Source organism: Triturus cristatus, chromosome 8, assembly GCF_964204655.1.
Source record: "Triturus cristatus chromosome 8, aTriCri1.1, whole genome shotgun sequence".
NCBI lineage: Eukaryota > Metazoa > Chordata > Amphibia > Caudata > Salamandridae > Triturus > Triturus cristatus.
This window is the reverse complement of record NC_140591.1, coordinates 316,500,614-316,514,984: the sequence shown is the minus strand read 5'-3', so window position 1 is coordinate 316,514,984 and position 14,371 is coordinate 316,500,614. Positions and strand designations below refer to the sequence as shown.

Here is a 14,371-nt window from a genome sequence, read left to right as displayed (position 1 = left end):
TCTTTGGTCGCTTTTGCCAGCTCCCTTACTTCATCTAGTTTATTAAGTATCAGCTCCATCGGGTCCGGATTGCTTTTCCCTCCCTTGCTGGGTGAACTAGGATTCGACTGGTCAGATTTGAGCCTCTTCATGCTTTTCACTGAGTCCTTACTATCAGCCATGGTTGCTAGTCGCGCAGATTCCGTGGCCGGTCTCAACTGCCTCCTTGTGTTCCAACCGTCTCTTATAGAGTGTCTTACGATCGCCGGCCCCTCCGTTGTCTTCTATTAGCCAATTTAGTGAGATGCACAATGATCCAATAAATCCACCACACGTGGTAGTATGATCGCATTACCTGGCCCTTTCCTGACCGCTACCTGTGCGGTTGGTGGATCGCCGTGAGGGAGCACGCACTTTCATATAAGGTCAGAGGCGTGCGTCAACATTGTGGAAGACCGCATATGTGTGCAAGGCTGGACTGCGCAGTCACATGATATAACCGTGTATTAAAGCGCAGGGTGATTCAGGTGATATCACAGGGTGTCAGGTTGGCAAGTCTAAGACCTTGTAGCGTAGTGCCGGACTCACTCGCAGCTCCACATCCCCAAACAGAGGCTCCGAAATCACCAATCCAGGAAGGCAGACCCTGCTGCAAGTGTTATATCAGACCCGGCCGAGACTAACTTGGATATACATGGGTAAGAACAGACTTCTTCACATTCTCGCCTTCACACCGACATTGCCACCATTACGAGTGAAGCGTAGCGTCAGCCGCACTGATTAGAGTAAGACGCGGCTCTTTTTCTGGCATCCATACCTTCCAGAGCATGACCCGGGTAGCAGCCACCGCGCCAGTGAAGCAGAGTCCCAATTCAGCACAGCTCATCCCTCAGGCGCCGTTATATTACCGTGGAGGTTCCCCGTCTAGGGAGCGTGTGCCGCCATCTTGTGTGCGCGATAGGCGCCAATGACTCCTCTCTGTTCTAAGCTGTCTATCCACACCTGCTCATTCGCGATCCCCTCCAAGTACCGGCTTGTCACCGCATCTCCCAGCAGTCATCACCGATTCCCTCAGACTCCGTCGGGTGACTTTCAATCCGACCGCCAACACACCGGCAGTCACGCGGTCTCCTTGCCTGCCTCACTCCCCGCAGCCATCGGGCGGAGCATTCGAAGTGCCAGGAGAACCGCTTCCCCGCATCAAAAAACCTCCAGATTGCTCCTCGAATGCTCCCCTCACATTCCGGTCAACGACTCCACGCCGTGTAGTGGTGTTGGAGCGGCAAGACCCGTTCCTCTATCCTTAATCGATGTTCGCACGGGCAGAGAGAATCACCGAGCCGCCATCTCTCTCAGCGTCCAAACCACGCCCCCCGCAATGATACATTTCTTTGGGATTGTGCATATTATTTTATGTCCTGTAATTTTAGGCGTAACACTGTCTTTTCTTAACCCTTTCCACACCAGTGAACCACTCTAAAAGTGAGCCATTTGAAGGCTCTTAACATAGATATGATATCTATTTTTGACCTTCCTGAGAGTTGATGTTGGAGGAAATGCCTAATTTTTGTTGTTAGTTGTAGTGGTGGGTAATGGCACTTATTTTTCATCATCAGCCTTTGGCCAGATCAAGAGAGAGAAAGGCACATATGTATGTTGACAATTTGTATATCTTCAATGTACTTGGATGTTAAGAATAGTACATTTATGTATGCTGTGTTATTATTGTAGCATGAACTTTATTGCTCGGCATTCTGAGACACAAGCTGTGCTGCACAGAAAATCTGGCAAAGAGTCCACAAACTTTTTTAGTATTGGCAATTGTGTGTTAATAGTTGTAGGTTGCTTGTGTTCTGGTTCAGGAAGGACCTGGCCTGGCAGTTCCGGCTGGACTGTTCCCTTGGAGCAGGGTCAAGACTGATTTGCATATGGCTGGGTCCAAACTGAAGTGGCATGAATGCAAAATTAAGATTGACTAGGATGCAGCCCTGAGTGATTACCAGTAGCTGAGATTAATTCAAGAATTCCATCCATCATTTTTTGTTATACATTAGTGTAATTTTTAGAAACTTGGAATTTTCTTGTTCCAACCAGCTTTGCCTTTCTGACAGTGCCCTGAGTCACATGACAATAAATTAATGTGCTGTTGGGATTTGTGTATTGCATCCACACAGTGAGACAAAGTTGACTTATGTGTGGACAGGATGGGCCATCTTGGCAAGGAGGCTGGAAAGGAGCTGTATTCAGCCCCACTTAAACTTCAAAGGGCTTAGACTTCAGCACACACAAAGGAACCTGAATCTAGGCCTGCCCTGTATTTTTTTTTCACACATAGTTAGGAGCCTTAACCAGGGCAAGAGCTTTCCAGAACCACTTTTGTGGGTAGTTTAGGGTGCCCCCCATACAAAGGCTGGCGCAGGCATAAATATTAGACATCCAGAGCCACTCATCAGAACACTTCTGGATCAGTGAAGATTCAGAAGAAGAACTGCCCTGGTTCTTGAAGGACTGCCTTTCTGTCTTCAGAAAGAGGATTGGGCATGCTTTCTCTAATCCCAGGCTACCCAGAGTGGCTTGTAGGGTCAGCTGGATGACCTCCTGTGTGAGCTACCTGGATACAATAAGCTTCAAAGGCCTCCCTGCAACTGACCACCTGCAACTGGACCCTGCTGCTGGCCTCTGCTGCAGTGAGTCTAATCCCCAAAACATGGCCTCAAGATCCTGGATCCTTTGCTGGCAGCAGTGGAAGCTCGTGCAGGAAGAAAAGGCAAAACTCTTTTAGTTTGGGTATCTGGCAAACACCGAATATGTCCGTCCGTTCCAAAACTCTTCCCCTTAGACGACTGCCAATGTGATCTCTTCACTTCACATTGACCGTGACCATCTGTGGCGATCATCCAACGCCAAGCTCCAGTGATGACCGGATCTTTTTAAAAAAACATTTTTGCTGTTGATATTTTTACATAACATAAACCTTGATGCAATACTGAAATCTTGATTACATACAGGTGGTGCGGAAGCAACAATCACAGTGGTCAGATTATCGTTCAGTCTGATAAGTAGGTTACATCTCATTCTCAGCAATAACATAAATACAATGAATCACATCATAACACAAAATTTGCATCGTCTCCGCTGTTAGTCACAGTCGTCAGACCATGAAGCCTCCTGTGGAGGTTCACACGGATTGCCCTGATAGGCGTTCCACCTCCCCCATATCCGGCTCCATTTTTTGGGGCACCGCCTGTGTAGATAGACTGATTTTTCTATTACCATTGTACCATCCATATCATTACACCATTGTTGGTGCCTAGGGGCCAGTCTAGATCCCCAACTCTGCGCTATGTTGCGGTTCGCCAGCGCCATACCTAGTGCCACCCAGTCCTGCGCCGCCTGGTTGAGGTCTGTGGGTTCCCATATGTTGAGCAGACATCTTTTTGGTTCTGACTGGACCTCTACTCCTGTCACTTGGGAAATCGTGTGCATAATTGCTTCCCAATAAGATACTATTGCTGGGCACTGCCATAGAGTGTGCAAAAATGTGCCCGGTGCCCCGCATTTTCTCTGACAAAGTTGTGTGTCCGCACGGGTGATTTTGTGTAAAAACGTCTGTGTATAATATGTGCGGTGTAGGATTTTCAATTCTATCAGCTTCAACTTGGAGGGGATCGCCACTTCTTTTGGGGACGCCAGCGCTTCTTGCCAGTCTGTTTCGTCTAGGTCGCCCACATCCGCCTCCCACCTCCCCTTCAGGGCCACCGTGGGATCAGGTTGATTATTTATTATTTTCCAGTATGTCAGGGAAATGGCTTTTTAGTGAAGTGATCTGTAAGGAGCCTATCTTCCAGGGGCGAGGACTCCGGTAATTGCGTACCCGGTGGAATGGCAGCTAGCAATGCATGTCTAATCTGCATATATCTCAAAGTTTCTGCCTGTGCCAAGCCATAGGTGGTTTTCAGTTGGGCAAAAGGGAGAACCTCTCCCTTCTTCCAGATATCTCCCACCGTTGATATCCCAATCAGGTCCTATTGTCTAAACCCCTTAGTGTTTCTCAGTCTACCAAGTTTCCGGGTGTCCCATAGTGGTGTAGCCTGCGTTATGACACCCTCCCAGCCAAGTGCTCGCTGTGCCTCATGCCATACATGAGTAGCATGTGCCGTTGGGCCCGTCAGTGTCGTCTTCCTGTTAGTGTTGTACAATGCCCCCCTAATTCCCTCCGCCTCAAGGAGGTGTCTATCCATACGGAAAGATGGCTCTTCCTGCAGTGCATGAAGCCATTGGTTTATTACAATGAGCTGCGATGCCCAATAGTACGCTTTTATATTGGGGAGGGCAATACCCCCGTTGTACCAACTCTTTAAGAGCTTGTGCATGGCTATGCGGGCCGGCTTCCCGTCCCATAGCAGATTTGTCACTTCAGCATTAATCGCTGTGGAGTATGTGGGGGGGGCGGGGAATGGTGTATTCTGCAGGGTGTATAGAAATCTGGGAAGAGCCATCATTTTAAAGAGCGCCGCTCTACCCAATATCGTGAGCGGAAGCGTTCTCCAGTGCTTGACATCCTGGCGGAAACGTACTAGGGGTTGTGTGAGGTTTTCCTCGATGAAGTAGGACGTTTGATGCGTGATGTATTTCCTCAGATATTTGAATCCCCTGTCCGCTACCTGAAGTTCACAGTCGCACGGGAGCCATGGTGGAGGACCTTGGAGTATGTATAAGAGCGATTTTGCCCAGTTTATAGTGTATCCCGAGGCTCGTCCATAGGCTGCCCATATATCCAACAGGCAGTTGATAGAGCGTGCGCGGGAAGCCAGGTATAATAAGATGTCGTCTGCATATAATGATATGCGGTCCTCCCATCTCCTGCCCCATTTTAGCCCTCTGATGACCGGGTCCTGCCGTACCCATGCCGCCAGCAGCTCCAGGACCATAGCAAAGAGGAGAGGTGACAGGGGACAACCCTGCCTCGTCCCCCTGCCTAGGTGTAAGTCTGCTGAGATGCGTCCGTTTGCCACCACCTGCGCCAGAGGTTTTGTGTTGAGCAACTGCACCCATTGGCAGAACTTTGGGCCAAAACCCATGTGCCGGAGAACCGCAAAGAGAAAAGGGCATTCAACCATGTTGAATGCCATACGCGCATCCAGGGATAATATGACTGCATCTTCTGCAATCGTGGACTTGCGCGCCATGACACTGTGTAAGCGTCTGAGGTTCAGCGCTGTGTTGCGGTTTGGCATGAATCCAGATTGGTCCGGATGAATCACTGTTGCGAGATGTGGCTGCAGTCTCATGGCCAGTGCTTATGCGAGTATTTTAGCTTCTGCCTTTATTAATGAGATAGGCCGGTAGGACATGCATTCTTGTGGCGGTTTGCCCTGTTTATGTATTGTGACTATTGTGGTGAGGTGCTGGTCTCTAGGAAGTTCCCCCCCGAGTCAAACTGTCAATGTACATAGTAAGCAGGTGAGGTACAAGCCGACTGGCGGCCCTTTTGTAGAATGCCATTGGGATATCATTAGGTCCGAGGGCCTTCCCCGTGTGTAAGGCCCCTATTGCCAGCTCAATTTTGTCTTGAGTCAAATCTGATTCTAGTGTCTGAATAGCATCGTCGGACAGTTTGGGCATTTGTATGTCCTTGAGAAAGGCTAGATTGTCCGCTACGGTGTTTGTGGCTGTAGGTGTGTATATTGTCTCGTAGTGGGCCGCTAGTGTGTCAACAATACATTGGGGTCTGAGGTCGTGGTTCCATTTTCCAATCTAAGTTGGGCCATCCATCGGCTGGCTCTTTCCTTTCTGTCCAACCACGCAAGAAGTTTACCGGCTTTATCCCCCAGTTCGTAAATAGTGTGTTGTGTGCTAGTGAATTTGGCTTTGGCCTCCTCCCATGCGTAGGCCCTATATTCCTGTTGTGCCAGTTGCAACTTATGTGTCGTGTCTTCATTGGTGTCTGTGGTGTGGGCGGCTGTCGCCTGTGCAACTCCTAGTTCCAGTGTCTCTATCTGTTGTTTTTGAGTCCTTTTATGCTGTGTAACTAGTGAAATTGCCTGTGCCCGCAGTACGGTTTTGTATGCCTCCCATAGCACCGTCGGGGAGGCTACATAGTGTTAATTTTCCCTAAAATACTGCTCCGTGGCTTTGAGTAGGCCTTTACAGATCGTGCTGTTTTTTAGGTACCCTGGGTAAAGTGGAAGCAATCGGCGTCGACCTAGGGCGCCGGATGTGTAAGTAAGGAGCACAGGCGAATGATCTGAAATGCCTCTAGGTAAATGTATTATATCTGACACCCTCTCGAGCCCAGCTGCCAGTATAAATATGTAATCTATCCTTGAGAGACTATTGTGCACCCCCGAATGAAAGGTGTATTGTCGCTCCTGAGGGTACCTGGTTCTACAGACATCGATGAGGCCGACTGCATTAACAAAGTCTACTAGTGTGAGATTAACATTGCTGGGACTTCTAGGGGGCTGTCTGTCTATGGCTGCGTCAATTCTAGCGTTAAAGTCTCCCCCCTATAGTAAGTTTCCCCTGTGGGAGTGATAACAAGAAGCTTCCCAGGGCCGGGAAGGTTGATTGGTGCAGTAGGGGGGGGCGTAAACAGTTACCAGATTGTATGGACGTCCTTCTCATGAGCATGATACCACAGCAAATCTTTCCTGGTCATCTGCCTGGGACCCTGTTATGATCAGCGGGAAACGTTTATTAACCAGGATTCCTACGCCCCGGGAGCCCGAAGTGAAGTCAGAGTGAGCTGCCATTGTGTAACCCCACCGGTTTAGAGCCATATATGCCGAACCTGTCAAATGTGTTTCTTGAAGCAGCGCTACCGCCGGGCCCTTGCGTTTAATGTATTGGACAACCAGCCCCCTCTTGATCTTGTCGCCCAGTCCATTTACATTCCAGGATAGCACAGAGGAGGGAGGTAGGGCCGTCCTAAAGAGCAAAGGCGGAGTACTGAGTGTGCCCGTGTTCATATCTGTCAGTTTCGTATGTGTTAGCAGCTATGACCGTGCTGAGAACGTCCTGCAATACCCGTGACATATTTCCGTCATCTAGATCGTCAAGTCTGTGAATATGCATCCGTAACAATCCAAATAGTAACCCATGTAACTGTCCCCTTCCCCCCACCCCCCTCCCTGCCTCCCTGCACCGCGGGCTCTGAACTACTCGCCACCCCAACTTAGCAGAGTGCTTGGTCCCCAGAACTTTTAACTTGCGTAAGGGGGCAGAACCCTTCAACGATCTCTTGAGGCCACTCCCATCAAACCTGTAGTGTACCTCGGCCTGCTCAGTTCTATGGCAGCCATCCCAAGTGCCACCGGGGGATGCTAGTATACTTGTTCTGGCACCTAAAAGAGTTCTCACCACAGAGAGGAGCATTGTCGGGTCTGTGTGCCATCGTCTCTAGGGGAGTTATCCCCTCCATCCGATTCATCGCGCATTAAGTCAGTCAGGACCACACTCAGAGGTGTCATCAGCATTTTGCGACATACCTTCAGAGGTCGCCGTATCCTTCAAGTTCAGTGATCCTGACGACATGGTGTGAAGCTTGTTTTGCTGACCCTGGCGTCTGGGCCCTCCGGCCGGGCGCCATCCCTCAAGCCATTCATCGGCTTCTTCCGGTGTTGTAAAAAAACAGGTTTTACCCTCCACTTCTACTCTGAGCTTCGCTCGAAATAACATTGCGTATTTCAGTTCCCGGTTACGCAGTTCTTTCTTGACTTCCAGGAAGCTGCGCCGTCTCCTGGTCACCGCCGCCGTGTATTCTGGGTAGATTGTCACAGTGCTATTTTCAACCTGTATAGGTGGGGCAGTGTGCGCCACCTGAAGGATCGTGTCCCGATCTCGGAAACTGAATATGCGTGCCAGTATGGGCCTAGGTGGGGCGCCCGGTCTAGGTCTCTTACCAGGCACTCTGTGGGCCCTTTCCACAGAGAAGAAGTTCGACAGTCCGCGGGGCTGCAGCTGTGTCTGGACGAGGGCCTCCACAATAAGGTCCAGTGCCTGTCCCCAGATGCTCTCCGGCACCCCCACCAGGCGTATATTATTACTCCTCGAGCGTCCCACCTGGTCCTTTGCAGGGTCATTGTATCCACCGTGAGTGCCACTGTAGTATTTTCAACGTCCGTTACTCTGATGCTCATTTTTGAGACATCCGCACGCAGCAGCGTGATGTCTGTGGATATGGTCCCAATGGACATTTGCATTTGTTGGAGGGTGGCCATTATGTCCTGCAGGGTGACCTCCCCCGGCTTTGTGTACTGTGGGCTACCTCCACTGTTTTGGGCCGCCTCTGTCGTGGCCGGTTGGTCTTTGTGGTAGGCATATTTGTCCAGTTTATTACTTTGTGCCCCTCGCTGACCTCGTCCACTCATAGTGTCTAACGCCCCTGTTAAGATGTGGTTTGGGAGCTGTAATCGCTGCTGCCTGCCTGCGGGAACAGTATCCGCGCACGGCCTTTTGGGTTTTCTGCTTCCCTCCTCGCCATGTGCCCACCAGTGAAGCCTTGCATTCCAAGTCAGGTCCCAGCTCAGTTGCACATGGTGTGCCGCCCGGGATCAACCGGGTGTCGTGCTGCGGCACCTATGCCAAGTTGGCACCTTCCGTGTCGCCCGTACTTTCAGCAAGGTCTCAGACCCAAAGCGCAAGTGTGTTGGGGCACCCCCTCATGGAAAGTGCGTCAGCGGTGCCGGTTCCTGCAGCGCCGCAGAAGGAGGAGAGCGCCAGGCCCAGGAGTATAGACCCGCGCCAGGTTGATTATACCCACCTCTTCGCGCTGAGCGCTCCGGTCCTTGCAGGATTCTGTCCCCGCCAGAGGAGGTCCCCATCCTCATGCTTCGGAACCGCACGCCTCCTCCAGGTATGAGCGCCCACCGCCGGTCTTCACCATGCCGGTCCCTTTGGATTCCCCCAGCTGAAGCGGTGCCCAGGAGCCGGTACCTGGCCCGGATGGATTCACTAACGTGTTGTGTGCTGCTGTGCTTCGCCCATCACCGGGTTTCCACCGGACTCTCTCCGTCGGCGTGGTATTATTGATTGTCTGCGTTGTAGCTCTCGGTGCCGGGGAGTCAGGCCAGTTTCGTCGGTACCCCGGACAGGGATCAGGTCACTCGAGGCCCCGGCTGCTTCTAGGCGGCAGCTGTCCCACATGGTCTAATTCGGTGGCGGTCGGCGATATGTGGCCCAAACTTTCACCGAGGGTGTGCCGGATGGTCCGGCGTCACTGCCTGTGCTTGGATTGCGGCAGGCCATCGGATTTATGTCAGGATTAATTGGGAGAACCGCAGTCGATCGCAGAGCTCTCCTAGGCTGCGGCCATCTTCGTTGGCTGCAAGCCACGCCCCCGATGACCGGATCTCTGAACTACATCGACAACCGCCTGCGAAGCTCAACCTGCTCTTTGAGACAAAAGCCTCCTCCTCAAGGCCTCCTCCAGTGCAAATGGAAATCCTTGTGCTGGACTTAAGATGGCAGTTCTTCAGAGGAACTAACCTGGTCACTATATCATACCTGTGCTCCATTGCGATTGGCCTCAACTTGTGACTTCACTCCAGTCTAGTGCGAGCAGATAACTGCAGGTGGTGCATTGTGCTTTTAGACGCTCTTTTTACCTAAAACTTTAAAATTCAATATCTCGGGTATTATTTTATTTAATAAAATGTACTCAATTTTTCTAAATTGGCTTACGATTTTTATTTTGTTGTGTTTTCACTTGATTACTGTTTGTGTTATGCATAAATAATTTTACTCATTGCCCCCAAGTTAAGCCTCACTGCTTTTGTACCACGCTACCAGTGGGTTAAGTACCGGTTAATTTAGTGATTTTTTTTTTATTTACCCTGACCAGGATTGTGGTTGTAGCCTGAGTGATGCTTCTACCCACACAGCCAATAACCACTTTTCTTTCATAGACCAATGCCTGTTCCAGGAGAATGGTGCTTAAATTTGCACAGTGAAAATAGCTATTGGACATTTGTCCCTGTGTGGGAAGAATAAGCTTGTGCCACTTTTTTATTTATTTCATATTAAGCACCTAGTATTGTGGACTTAGATGGCACACTTTAGGAGTGACTTACTGAGCCAATTTGGTAAAACTCATTTTAAAAGTACTATTGTCCTTGAGGGACTGTGTGCCAAATGCAATATCATACGTTGTTTTCCCTTCGTAATTATGTACTCCAGGTGCCTTGTCTGTATGGGCAACGCGATGACTTTTTACAATTGCTGTACCATGCTTCACCTGTTTATTGCTGGTCTTCCCTGTTTAAAAACCAATAAAGTTGATTATCAAAAAAAATAGTACTATTGTAGTGCTAAATCTCACATACTATGACACCTAATTTTGGTGTCACACTGCCCAGAGTCCTAATACCAGTAAAAATAGGGTGGAGAAAATGATGAAAAGTCCAGGGTGAAAAAGCACTCCGGTTTCCCTCAGGCTTCATTCATGCATCCATATAGTTTTTAACCCTCCTACCATATTTGCAAGCATTAAAATTCAGGCTTTGCAGGAAAGAGACCTAGTATCCTACTGAAAAACGATAAATTTAAACAACCTTATTTCTGAATTTAGTAATCTTCTACGTTTCTTGTTTTCACAATCCTACTTCTGCCCCTATGAGTTGGACAGTACTTATTAGATCAAAAGCTCAATGACTCGGTGTGTTTAGAACAGTTTAATGATTTCATAGGACATTCATTTATTACAAAACATACATTAAATTGGCAGAGAAAATAACAATTTAATCTGTTTTCCAGAACTGGAAATGATTTTGAAATGATGGGAAAGATGAAAATGAAACTTAATCCGACAAGTTCAGTAAGTAAAATGTATACTTATGTCACTGGAAAAATACAGTTAAAGTTATGTTTTGTGAACAAAAAACGGAAAAACACTCCTTTGCCAAAACGCACAATAAAAAATTGTCTACTAAGAGCAAAACGTGGTGGTATTGCCAGTCATGGGTCAGTGGTCTTGTGAGTAAGACTGCTACTCAACACCTTCAAAAAAACTTGAGTTCAATGAGAATAACCCTGTAAAAATTTAATTTAGTGCCAGGGTCGATGTAACCTTAGGTTATGTTGTGTGTTGAAAGGTCTTTTTTAACCTGCTTATGGATCCCAAATGTCAGTAGTACAGTCAGTCAAGGGTTTTCTTATTGAGATCCTGAACTATGAAAGGTGACGGCTGGGGTTGCTCAAGAGATGGTTTTCTCTTTTGGCCAGCCAATCTGGTTGTCAGATCCACTGTCTCAATTTTGAAACCACAGACCCAAAATGGACTACGAGAGAAAAAGCTCCATTGTACAATATTATTTGAGTATTTAACTTTTTTTATTTGGGTCGCAGATGGGGCATGAACCTAATTTCAGCTGGACTAACTGTCCACCGTGCTCAAGCTTGGTTGACAGATGAGCTCACATTCAGATCTATAAAAAAACGCCTTTTCCCATTTAATATCTTGGCTGCTACTGAGCTGCTTTACACTTTCCGAGAAAAGGTACTTAGAGTAGAGTTCTGCTTTCCTGCCAAGCTTGATGTAATTCTGTTTAATCAGGGTTTCTCTAGTTCTGAGTCATGTGCAGCTAGTCACCACCCCCACTCATCGCGCCACTTACTGAATTGAACTACTTTTTCCTGTCCCAGCTTGATTTCCCAGCTCCTCTCCCTACGAGCTGGCATGGCCACTAAGTCCTCATCTTTTGAATGTCCCGGCCATCCTCGATAAATCATAAAGGCAAAGCTGGCTTACTGCCTAGATATACATCCAGTCCCTCTTGCCTTTAGTCTGGAGATTTCAGTGGACTCAGTCCATACGTGGATTGATAATGCTATAAACTCACTCACCCAAATAAATCCATCTAATCTTACAGGGTGACTCACTCAGTCAATGGTTTATGGAATTTCTGAAGGAAACTAAGGTCATGCAAAAGCACTGGATAGACTTTGGTGTAGGGATTACTCCCCTATATCTAAGGCCAGCTATAGCACATCCTAAATTCTTATAAAAAACAAAGTTGAAATTGTCTGCGTCGCACCACATACTATACACACAAGACTGAATAAGTTAATAACTCCACCAGAGAAGTCTTTAAAGTATGCAATTGTATAGCTAACCATCCTGTCTTTAGTTATCATAATGTCTTCATAAGATATATGTGAATCTCTCTCCTCATACTTCATTCCTGAAATCCTACCTATTCAGTCCTACATCTCTGCCACCATCCTCCCCTAGAGATTTCTCTCGAGCCTTGTGAATATTTTAAGGACTCTATCCTGTATGATGTCGCTCCTCTTCACTTAAGTCAGACATTTGCTTTGATCTTTACCAACAAACTGCTTTAACCTACTCCTTCCTCCCATTATCATCTTAAATGCAAGCTTTTTGCTTGTGTTTTTGCAGCTATTAATATCTCCTTGGAATCCGCTTCTGTCCCCAGTCAGTGGAAGTGTGCAGTGGTTTTTCTACTTGTGAAAAAGCCTAAAACTAACCCTATTGTACCAAGTGATTTTTGCACCATTTCACAACTGCCATTCTCAGCCAAGGTTACTAAGAAAGCAGTCAATACCCAACTATTCTCATTTACCAAGGACAATGATCTCCTTGATCCATCTCTATCTGGTTTTCAGGCTTCCATAGCTTGTTGAAATAATCCTTTAATATTGAAACCACTTCTTATGCCGATGACACCCAGTTGATTTTAGTCCTAGATAAAGATTCTACAGACTTGGAGCACAACTTCAAGCTATGCCTAACACAAATCATTTGGTGGATGCAACTCAACCACCTCGGGTGCAACACCGATAAAACTGAGATTATACTAGTAGGGGAATCAAACCCCTTTGACCTGATCTTATGGTGGCCCAAAGATGCCCCCCCCTCCACCCTATACTGTAGAGTTGATAAAAAATTCTTAGTGTAAAACTTGACGCCTCTTTATCCTTCTCCCCACAAGCACTTGCCGTGGCAGAGATGTGTTTCAATTTGATAAAATCTCCCCAAAAATTATTTGACTTTATTCCCTGCTCTGCGAGTAAAACAGTGACTGTGGCTCTAATCACGGCAAGATTAGACTATTGCAACAGCTTGTATGCAGGCGCTAATAAACAAGTGCTGTGGAAATTGCTGACGGTACAATATGCAGCAGCACGTCTGGTACTGAAACCGCCTCGCTGCTCCTCGGCTTCAACAGCCCTAAAGACTCTACATTGGTTACCTATTCACAAAAGAGTATTATTTAAGATTTTGCTAATCACATTTAGATCTTTCAGATCACTAGGGCCCAAATATCTAACCTCCAGGTTTACGCCCTATGTTTCTGCCCGCTTGCTTAGATCCTCTTCAGCAAACTTGCTCAAACCCCCTTCTTCCAGGTATAAGACAAAAGGTGGCAAAACCCTTGCTGCACTTGGGTCCTAGTAGCCAGTAGCCAAGCATGTACAATTCGATAACTCATATGGCTTCCACAATGCCATTAATGGCCAGGCCTTTCAGTTCATTAGGAAGCTTTTTAAGCCATATCTTCACTTAAACGTCCTTCGTTTAGCCTCTTCCATGCAGCTTGTTACTCCTAAGATCAAGATCAAGAGACTTCGCTAAGTAGGGTGTGCCCTCCCCTTTGTGGCTGCTAAATCTTGGAACTTTCTTCCTCTCGAAATGCATCTGTTGCTTAATCAACTAAAAGCTGGGAAAAGCCTTAAAACTGGTCTGTTTTGTTGCTAGACCCTTGTGTATGTCTTCATTTTGCAGCATTATCAGTGCCAGGATGCCCCTACATATCATTGCACCCTTTCTAAAACGAACTAATAAAAAATAAACATGATTCACCTTAAAGCTCACCCGGCTGCTGGACAAACACACAGTTAAATGATGTAACCCACAACAATGCACCCAAAATAATTTTGTATCCAAAATAAAAAAAAAAAACATATGCGTATCAAGCTAAGATTGATGTTATGCGCCTCTGCTATTAGAAAAGGAATATACTACCCTAGCAAATCTTTGATGTGATCTCCCCTCAGAAAGGCCTACTTAGATTTTTGCAGAAATTTAGGATGCTCTTCCTCCCTATATCTACCTTGATAACCTTTTCCCTTTGCTTTTTAAAAAAATATCCATAATTAATTTTACTATTGAATCATTTGGTTATTGACCTTGACTGGCAGCAGCTAACTCTCCCGGGTTTGATCGTAGATATTTTCTCAGTTGTCTCACTTCTGGCCTAATGTAGTTTGAATTAGTCTCCAGTATACAGTTTCATAGCCTAGTAGTCTAATATCAATGTAACGTTTCCCCAAATATTTGTTCAACACCAGTCTTATACAGATCTGTGGCATTGAGTCCACAGAGAGCCACAGCTGGCCAATGCATGATGGGGGTAGGAAAATATTCCTG

The 14,371-nt window shown here is 47.2% G+C and overlaps 1 protein-coding gene across 1 annotated transcript in view; it reads left to right on the top strand.

Moving 5' to 3' along the window:
• Nucleotides 1-14,371, top strand: part of MIPEP (mitochondrial intermediate peptidase) — a 596,799-nt gene that overhangs the window by 157,379 nt on the left and 425,049 nt on the right. The window contains exon 9 of the mRNA XM_085621596.1: nt 10,735-10,795. Within this exon, the coding sequence (XP_085477722.1) occupies nt 10,735-10,795 (61 nt within the window). The remainder of the gene's footprint in view (nt 1-10,734; nt 10,796-14,371) is intronic.